Source organism: Cheilinus undulatus, linkage group 5 (assembly GCF_018320785.1).
Source record: "Cheilinus undulatus linkage group 5, ASM1832078v1, whole genome shotgun sequence".
In the NCBI taxonomy this organism is placed as follows: Eukaryota; Metazoa; Chordata; class Actinopteri; order Labriformes; family Labridae; genus Cheilinus; species Cheilinus undulatus.
In genome coordinates this window covers 2,049,513-2,060,013 of record NC_054869.1, presented here as the reverse complement: position 1 = coordinate 2,060,013, position 10,501 = coordinate 2,049,513, and the positions used below count along the sequence as shown (strand labels likewise).

At 40.6% G+C, this 10,501-nt stretch overlaps 1 protein-coding gene across 1 annotated transcript; it reads left to right on the top strand.

Annotated features, from left to right (window-relative positions):
- The first annotated feature begins 48 nt into the window (after nucleotides 1–48).
- dhfr (dihydrofolate reductase) lies at nucleotides 49–8,035 on the top strand. Its single transcript, XM_041787971.1, has 6 exons — nucleotides 49–241; nucleotides 574–623; nucleotides 2,868–2,973; nucleotides 3,647–3,770; nucleotides 5,087–5,202; nucleotides 7,714–8,035. The coding sequence occupies exons 1-6, from the start codon at nucleotides 150–152 to the stop codon at nucleotides 7,793–7,795; spliced, it is 570 nt and encodes a 189-aa protein (XP_041643905.1). The 5' UTR covers nucleotides 49–149; the 3' UTR covers nucleotides 7,796–8,035.
- Nucleotides 8,036–10,501: the final 2,466 nt, after the last annotated feature.

The window sequence follows — 10,501 nt, the reverse complement described above, 5'->3', positions numbered from 1 at the left end:
CGGTGTTGTACTGAGCTCGTTCCAGCTGCCCTAAATCAAAACGTAGAAGAAGGAGTCGTCATTTCCGTGTTTTCCGTAACGTCTCCTGGCGGGAATCTCTGCTGAAACTCCGGAGCCAAAGAAGCGGACCGTGTTTGTTCGGTGTGAAAATGCCCCGGGTGTTGAACGGTATCGTGGCGGTGTGTCCTGACATGGGGATCGGGATGAACGGAAACCTGCCGTGGCATCCCGTCAGACTCAAGTAAGCACTGGTGTTACGGTTTAGAAAGCGACCGTGTTAACTGATGGCTTTCAGCCTTATCCGCATGTGGTTGTCGTGGTGACAAGATTCCAAAGCGTCCCAATAAACGCCTTTTACTGAGGTTTGAATGCCATGCCAAAAAGGTCTCATCGTGATTAATTTAATCAAGAACACGCTGAGTCGGTCTCGAGAAGAAGTTAACACGGTCACCGTTTAAACCGAAACACCAGTCAGAGAACGACAATGCTAAAGGAGCTTTGTTTGTGTCTTGAAGGTGTTGGTAACTGCTGTCTAATATTCTAAACGATAATTTTGTTTGATTTTCTATACAGTAATGAATTCAAACATTTCCGAAAGATGACATCGACTCCATCCGTAGAAGGTGAGCCACATTAACTCTGCTCTCTAGGGTCAATAAAGTTAAATATTCACCATATGATCCGAGGGTAAAGGTTTTTAAGTCGGAATCATGACGTGAACAACCAGCGCCTGTTATAAACCTTTGGAAGCAAAGCCAGCGTTTCTATTTTCTGCCAGAGAACTGTTAATAGAGTCATTTTTAAAACGGACAATCCAGATACTTGCTGGGTTCAGCTTCTGAAATATGATTCCTGCTTTTCTTTGTGAGTTATTACATGAGAAGAGTGGAGGGAGTTAGACTGTTACCTATGAAATGAAAGAGGTCTGAAGTTGTTAACCTGTGCTTTTTGCAGTTGTAATTGGCGTGTCCACACGTTTCAGTCCTTTTTTCTGTCATGAATAAAATCATAGAAACAGGTTCTTTGAAACTGTGATTCTGATGAGGCGCTGGGGGTCAGGAAGTAGGGTACCGCCAACGGGTATGAATGGGAACAGAGGAAAGTTTGTTCTTTACAGCTCTAAATGGACATGTACGCTGCAGTTATTATCAGAAAAACTCAATAGACACTGAGCATGATCCCCACACTTTACAAAGCAATGATTTTTTTCAACAGTTTAACCGATTTACCAGGCTAAGGGGGGCATTTTACTCAGTCCTGCAGGATCCCTACCGTCGTCTACCCAGATGAAGGGAGACAAGAGTCTAGGGTAGGGCTGGGCGATTGGCAAAAATAAAAATCAGGATTAATTTAACTTTTTTACCTGGATTAAGATAAATGAACGAGTATTCCACCCCCACCTCCAGCTCTGTTTGTTTTGTAAATATTTAACAGGCTCAGATGAACAATTTCTGGTTATTCATCGAAACATCGGAAATCAAAACTCACATCAGCTGAAATGAAAATGTTTTTCATAAAAAGTCACGTTTTTCCAAGCAAAGAGGAAAAGATTGACATAATTAACACGGCAGGTTTACGTCGGTTAGAGGCTCTAAATGTCAGTTGTGATTTTTTTTTGATTAATTGCCCAGCTCTAGTCTAGGGGAGTCTTGTTTTGTGCTATGAGGCTAGCTGAGCCCCTTTAACATATAAAACATCCTCATTTGTCACAAACATGCTTTGAATTACAACAAGGATGTACTATCAATAGAATAAACCCTGTGGGATGAGAGACCGGATGGTGATGTTCCATTCACAAACAAGTCTGCTCTATGATAGCCATGGTAGCTAGCTCTCGTTTGAGAGCCAGTTTCCTTTCCTCCATCCTTTGTTGTTATTTAACCACATTTAAAAAGCCAAACTGGTACCAAATGAAGAGCGGTTGGAGCCAAACAATCAACTCTGCTGAGCTGAGCTAAATGGTCTGGATCTCTAAAAAGAGACAGAATTCCCATCACAAAGGGAGAGACTGGATAGACATCAGCTGTGGAAACGAGGGTAAGATCAGAGTTTAATGAGCTATACCACAAAACTGGACTGAACCGAGCTGGAATTGGACTACACACAAGTGTGATAACGCGTGTTTTTCCTCCATGGAAAAAGCACCAAAATCTCATAAACTTTACAATGTTTCCAGCTCAGCAGCCCACAGTTACTGTGGTGACTGAGTGTTTGGAGCTAACCTAATAAGGAAAAAGTTTTCTTTAATATACTCAGAGTTTGCCTGTCTCCTCCCTCTGACAGCCAGAAACCTGGTTTCATTTCTGCATTCATTGATCAGTTCTTATCAGGCTGATTACTCTGAATTAAAGGTACTGTGAGATATAAAGACACTGGGCTTCATTAAACATACATTTTTGGAATTTCCCCTTGTGGGACTAATAAAAGAATATATCTTTTTTTATGAACGTGATGAGCTTTTTAAGGGGCTGCAGTTCTCCACTAGGTTGGTGCTCAGAGTACTGAGAGCTAAAAATGCTGGACTTCTTTGGTTTGTACTGAAAATGAACACTGCCCCTGCTAAATGTGCTGCCTGTGGACACCGGCCGTTTTACAGGATTCTTCACATATATTTCATAATTCAGCCTTTAGGCACTACAGAGCAGGAAGTAGAATCCAAAATATTAAAACTGCATAGATCTTCTCATCTGTTTGTCCATCTTCATAGTGTAAGTCAGGACTGTAACTGTTGCATGCTGGGATTTTTATGAGTTGCACATCAGTGTAATAACAAAAAGTAATGTATTACTACACCGAAATAGCCCAAATTGGATAGTATGTGCCAAAGCAGTCATGCTGGAGAAAATCAACGTTTTTCTCTCCTGCAGGTAAACAGAATGTGGTGATCATGGGCAGGAAGACGTGGTTCTCCATCCCAGAGAAGAACAGACCTTTAAATAACAGGATCAACATCATCCTTAGCAGGCAGTGCAAGTACGAGTCTCTCTCACAGTTCCTGCTTCTACACTTGCAATATTTTCTCTCTAATGTGAAACTAGTGCTGCTAGCCACTTTTTATGGTCCAACCAAAAATGTCTATTGTGGAGTTTAATGGCTCATTTCTGTTGCCTTTTTGTATGATCCTAGATCCGTGTGTATAAAATGATAGAGCCGTCATGTGCTTCTGTTGCATGTGGATATAAAAAATGAATCCACTAGAGGTCGCTCTCACACACCCCACCTTCTGCTCTGTCCGCCCTGTAGTTTTCTGTCTCTGTGCCACGGTTAGTGAACATCTCATAATTGTTTCGAGTTTCTAGCAACTCACAAAATATTCAGCAAGATTTCCTTAGAAAGTTCCTATAAAGTGCTGCCACTTTTCAAAAACATCTATAAATGTGTTTTTCTGCTGTGACTTGAACTGTTGCTTTTTAAGACCGTAAGTTCAGGCGAGACAACACGGTTAAAAATAATCACTACAGTTTGGTGTCCCAAATGATAACGATTAAAATCACACCAGACTCCATAGAGAGAGATACAACCTTAACTGAAAGAGGACCTACTAAAGCCATCAGGACTGGCTCTGGTTCTGATTTCAATGGATCTACAATGGCAGATTCTCGCCCTGGTTTTGTACCATGTCTGATTCAGCTCCTCTTTTCCTCAGAGAGCCTCCTGCAGGTGCTCATCACCTGGCTGCAGACTTCAGCTCCGCCCTCAGGCTCGTCGATACTGAGCTTTCAGACAAGGCCGACCAGGTCTGGGTCATAGGAGGAACCTCTCTCTACAAGGTACGGAGCATCCAGACTGCCCACGTTTATGTTGTTTGACACTTGAGTCTCATTCATGGTCACGTGCTGCAGACTGGATCAACTTACCTATGTGAGATCAGCACCAGTAATCTGTTATCTGTAAGAGGTCAAAATCCTTGTTGTGATAGAGCAGTGTTACTCAACCCTGCTCAACCAAAGAGCCAAACTGTTGAAAAGTGCCTTTGCAAGAGCCACAATCTCAATGGCAAAAAGGTGGCAAAAAATGGGGGAATAGGGGCAAAATAGACATACAATGGAGATTTTTTTGTAAGGACCTGCGCCATTGTAGTGTCGTTAAGAATGACAGCTTCCATAATACAATAAAAAAACACTGGCCTGTCACGTCATGTCCTCCTCACAACACAGTCCATCAGTCCTTAAAGCTGGACATGAGGATCAGTCTTCCTCCACAAGCACCTTGTCATTACGTTAAGACATAGAAGCTGATGTACCATGAAATATAAAAGATTTAGTACATTTACTCTATACTTTTTCCACTTTTAAAAATCCTGAAAGCATTTAATTCATGACAGCAAAGGGAAAGAATCCTCATCTTCAAATTGCACAAAAGAGTTCAAACCCTAGATGATGCAGGATGATGTGTCAAATACTAATACCAAAAACATTCATTTTTGCAGCAGCAGAGATTTTATGCACATTATGCAGTATCATTTTTTTAGAAGATCCTCCTTTTTGTGTTTTATGTGTTTTCCTTAATCAAAACAATCGACTTAAAATGATAATCCCCTTCAATAAAGCAATTGATATCAAATTTGCAATATGAGTCACAGAAGTCAAACACCCAGCTGCGATCGGCTGATGGCCAGCTGATCCTAATTATTACCTCCCAGCTCCCACAACCAATCAAAACTCTTTCTCCCAACACAGCTGCATATTATGAAGTTCTTCTCACTAATCCCTTCTTTATTACTGCTGATGCATGCTGCTGCTGGCAAAGCTTCACCTCCTCCACCCCAGCCTCCTCCTTTATACCTTAAAGCTTGTTGCACCCTCATATTCAGATTCATGCTGCTGTGGATTTATTGCTTCTGAAATTTAATTTTTGAAATGCACATTGTCATAAATCTATCTGTCCACATGGGCTTTCTAGCTATGCACTCTGTGGAAAGTCAAAGCAGTGTAACTCACCCACAGAGCTTCTTTAGAGCGGAGCTTTCTCCACCAACTACAACTGTAAATCTATTTTTCGATAAAATGGTTAAATGTATGATGAGTGTTCCAGACTGAATGTGGGGGATAATATAGATATATATTTTGTCTTCTTTGTTCCCCAGGAGCTGATGGAGAGCTCGGGGAGCAGGAGGCTGTTTGTCACACGGATCATGAAGCAGTTTGAGTGCGACACCTTTCTTCCTGAAATCAGTCTGGAAAAATATCGTCTGCTGCCAGAGTAAGAACAGCACACAGGTTCAACATGTGAGACACTGGAGTCCACAAACATCAGATCAACCCTGTAAACTGATGAATCAGCCAGATTCCCGGTCTGTTATCCGTAGGATCGTGGTACAAAGCCTCAAGTCAAGTCAGAGAATGAGCGGACCAATCAGAGACAGCAGCTAATCCTAATATGTTAGCATCGTCTCTGGTGGAGCCTGCCTTTTCTTTTTTCTCATATGGTTTTAATTTAATGGTAATCTTCTAACCAAAAAACAAACAGGGAAATGATGCAATCTCAAGCAACAGCACTACATTACCCATAATCCTAGAGTAACACAGTCACATGGAGTTGTGGGTTTTGGCTGTGGGCTGTGGTTGATGTTGTTTTGATATATTTTAGAGTGTTTTGATTTTGAGAAATAAAACTCCAAATTTCAGAAGTTTAACAAACATTTTTATAAATAACAATTGTTATTACATACACAAAAGTACTAAAAATGGGTACTGTTGAGTACCAGTGCTGATTTGCTGGTATCGGTACCGTACCAGTTCAAATGTCAATAGAGACTTCTTTACAAAATTAATATTCTTTTTATATAATTTAACTAAATGATGTCAAGTCATATGAAAAATATTTTTAATTTATCTTACTTTTAGTTAAAGGTTTGCATGAAAAATATTAACTGCTTTTAAAGTTGGAGAATTGAAATAGGCTGAATATTTGAAAATGTAAATAACTGTTCAGTTGTTTCCGCCTTTTTCATTGATGCTTATGTTAAAAAATTTCCATAAACCATGTTACCTGTTGAAATCAAACATCTTTATCAGCTCCTCTGCTCTCTCGTCTCTTGTTCAGTGAGAGAAAAAAAACCTGACATTTCCCCATGAGGATTTCAGACTCGGCTGAAAATCTGACGGGTCCTGTCAAGTTATTTTATTCCTTAAATAAAAGGATTTTCACATCCACTCAAACTGACGTGACTTTAGAGAAACGTCAGCAGGTTGTAAGTAGAGCTGTGAAAAAATATCGATACGGCAATATATTGCGATACTTTGACATCCAATACAACATCGATACTTCAACTCTTACTATCGATTTTTTGGTAAAAAATAAAAATTCATATTTTAGCTGAGTTGTTAGTAAAATACGACTTGCTCACATGTTTGTGTGAGCACAAACAGCGAGTTAAAGAAAGGAAATGCAGTTTGCATGCTCTGTCTTGCTGCTGTGAAATATAGCGGGAACACCACCAACGTATTGTGTGATTTACATATACATCATCTCTATATTTTTCTTAGTTAACTGTGTAGAATATCGCAATATATCACAATATCGTGATATCCTGATATATCGTGATACTATCGTATCGTGACCCATGTATCGTGATGCGTATCGTATCGTGAGGTTCTTGCCAATACTCACCTCTAGTTGTTTTTTCTTAAACAATAGATTTTCTCTTCCCTATTGGCACGGGCATATTCCAAGATGACAATGCCAGGATTCATCGGGCTCAAATTGTGAAAGAGTGGTTCAGGGAGCATGACACATCATTTTCACACATGGATTGGCCACCACAGAGTCCAGACCTTAACCTTGAGAATCTTTGGGATGTGCTGGAGAAGGCTTTGCGCAGTGGTCAGACTCTCCCATCATCAATATTAAAATTAATGCAACACTGGATGGAAATAAATCTTGTGACATTGCAGAAGCTTATCGAAACAATGCCATAGCGAATGCGTGCTGTAATCAAAGCTAAAGGCGGTCCAAGGAAATATTAGAGTGTGTGACCTTTTTTTGTGGTGACTTTTTTTTTTGCCAGGCAGTGTATTTTCTGTGTGTTTTTTCTCATAGTTGAATTTACTGCATTAAGCAATACAAGACATGCTGGTTTTAACAGTTTGTGGGGAAACAAACAAATAAGAGGAATGCATTGAAAGTTTGAAGGGAAACGGGTTCAAGTGTTTGCAGCTGCAGGGGAAATATACAAGCAGTGTCCGTCTGTATGAATCATGAGCTGCTTCTGCATCAATGCACAATGCATCGAGGAAATGATTATTTTCAACACCACTAGTCCATATCTGATGTTTTATTTTGAAATTGACCAGTTGCTCTGCACGTTCCCTTGTGTCTCTTGGTGTAGATTGCTGCTGAAGCTGTCTGCTGAAAGTAGACTAAGTCTGTAGAGCTGAACAGAGCTGGTTGTATTTGAGAGACAAAGCACAGCACATACTGTGGAAAACAAGACCAAATCAAAACAGGGAGGGAGACATTTGCTGTAGTGTGGAAATTAGGTGCCTTTATAACTGGCTATTGAGCTATTTCATTTGTTTGAAGCGGCAGCTTTTTTTCTTCTATTAACCAAGAGTTAGAAGTTTTCCTGTAAAAGATTTTGGAAATTACATCTTGAGAGTGTTGTAATTTATATAAAAATGTTATGCTGCAAGAGAAAATCTGTAGAAACTCTGATGTATGTGTCCATTATTTGTATACCAGAGTAAAAAATGAACATTGTTTCTCCGGCAGGTTTCCAGGAGTGCCAAAAGAGCAGCAGGAGGAGAACGACATCCAGTACAAGTTTGAAGTCTATGAGAGTATCGAGCAGTAGAAAGGAATCATGGGAGGAGGATAAGTGATAAAAACTCTGATTTCTGTGCTGCTGTGTAGATTTCTACAGGTCTATTAACCTGCCGACAGTATATGATTTTATGAACATGAATGCTGAGGTGTCTGCAAACACCTTTCTAGAACAAATGTCACAAGTTACAGAATGAAAAGCCAGAGTTTTAGCTCAAATGTTTGTACCCGAACCACTGTGAATGAATAAAGATCCTTTCGTGTTTTTTGACCATTTTTGCCACTTTAACTTATTTTTATTGCCACTTCAAACCATTTTTGCCACTTTCACCTCTTAGTTTGTGGCTCTTTAAAAGATATTTTTTCAACTATTTGGCTCTTTGGTTGAGCAGGGTCGAGTAACACTGGTCTATATTGTCTGTAATTATTTGCCTGTAACAGCTGTCATGTTCAGCCTATATGGGCTGTTATTATTGTTCTATATCATCTGCTCTAAATGTTGGAGCCTATATCCGCTCTAAAGCACTGCCTAAATGTGCTGTAAATATATTGAACCGTTGTAAAGTTTTAGACAGGACCAAGAGACCTTCACCAACTTAAGTCTTTTTTGTTCATCCTCATCCTCATCCTAAAGATTTAGTGTCAGATCTGAACTACACTTTTATGTTGGTACTGGAATCTAAATTGAATTTGGAAGCATCAGCAAAAAGTCAATATCATGCATGTATACCTGTTGTTCTTTGCATCTTCGTGCATGTAAAAGCAGGTGTTACTCAAGTTTTGCTTCCTGGAGAGTGAGGAGACCAGATGATGGATTTTTGGAGAGGAATGTTGTCCCATTCTTGTCTGATGTAGGATTCTAGCAGCTCAACAGTCCTGGGTCTACTTCCTTTTCTGATGCTCCAAATGCTTTCTGTTGGTGAAAGGTCTGGACTGCAGGCAGACCAGTTCAGGACCCGGACTCTTCTCCAGTGAAGCCATGCTGTTGTGATGGATGTGGTATGTTGTTTATCATGGTCTCGCTGAAATAGTCACAGCCTTCCCTGACAGAGACGTTGTCTGGATGGGAACATATGTTGCTCTAAAAGCTCTCTCTACTTTTCAGCATTGATAGTTCCTTTCCAGATGTTAGAGCTGCCCACGCCATAGGCACTAATGGAACCCCATACTATCAGAGATGCAGGCTTTAGACCTGAGCCAGGAGAACAAGCTGGATGCTCCCTCTCCTCTTTAGTCCACAGGACACGGCGTCTGTGCTTTCCTCTGACCACAGAACAGTTTTCCATGTTTCCTCAGTCCATGTTAAATGAGCTTTGGTTCAGAGAAGATGGTGGTGTTTCTGGATCCTGTTCACATATGGCTTCTTATCTCCAAGATCCAGCTTTAACTGTCATTGGTGGATGGCACGGCCAACTGTGTTGACAGACATTGATTTCTGGAATGTTCCTGAGCCCATGTAGTGATTTCAGTACAGAATCATGCCTGTTTTTAATGCAGTGGCCCCTGAGGGCCCCTTCAGCCTTGTCCTTTGCTCACAGAGATTTCTACAGATTTTCTCAATCTTTTCAGGATCCTGCGACTTGGAACTGAGTTGCACTCAAGCCGCACATATAAGTGACCTGAGACTGTGACTTGAGACACACCTAGACTGAAACGCATGCTAACATGTCAGTGGTGAAGACTTCGGGCTTCCATTTGTTGAGGGTAAAAGTTTCAGAACGGAGGATAAACACAGACCTTGACTCTCTTCTCCTGCCTTAAAGCTCCTCTCTGACCTCTGTAGTGTTTCATATGTACACAGAAGAGCTTTTTAAGAGGTGAGCTTATATTGACCATGTTGATGAGGGAATATGGAGCATGTGTTTTATCTCATGCCAGGAGTACCTAATTTGGTATAACGCATAGTTTCCCAACAACAGTATTGTGGCTAGTGGAAACACTAGAAGTACCATTAGCCACAGTGGCTGGTATGCAAAAAAGTCAAGCCCTGGTCATGCGTAAGCATATGCACATGAACGCCACTGCCAACCAGCAACAGTAACATCAACCCATTATTGAGGAGAAAAATCGATACAGCGTGCGCAGCGATATATATCGCATCGTATTTTCTGCCACATATCAATTTTCATCTCCGCCAAGGAGGTTATGTGATTGACAGGGTTTGTTAGTTTATTTGTTAGCAACATAACTCAAAAAGTTATGGTTTTAATGAAATGAAATTTTCAGAAAATGTCAGAAATGGAAGAACTGATTAGATTTTGGGAGTGATCCGGATCACCATCTGGATCCAGAAATTTTTTGAAGGAGTCTGTACTATTGGGAGATAGGGCTAATGGCAGAGGGCTGCGCTCTCTGAGTACTTTTCTAATTGTAGAATAAATTGCTAATATGAACTTAAGTCTATGATACTGAATATATAGGATCAGTTGCTATTCTGTCTGCTTGATGATGCTGTTGCACTTTTGTCCAGTGAGGTCGGCAGAGGTGACGGTAATACAGCAGGAGAAAGTTCAACCATCATGGCAGCACCAGAGAAAGCAGAAGAGGAATGCAAGCAGGGCACAAACAACATGGACATGACACGAGGTTTGCAAGGAGTGCCGCATTAAAATAAAATACTGCAATAATATGATAGAAATGAAGGCAAGGCTAATGCTGAATCAGCTAAACAGTTGAAAAAACCGGTGTAGATAGCAATACATCGCAAAATGTGGTACCACAATACTCAGTGTTTTAC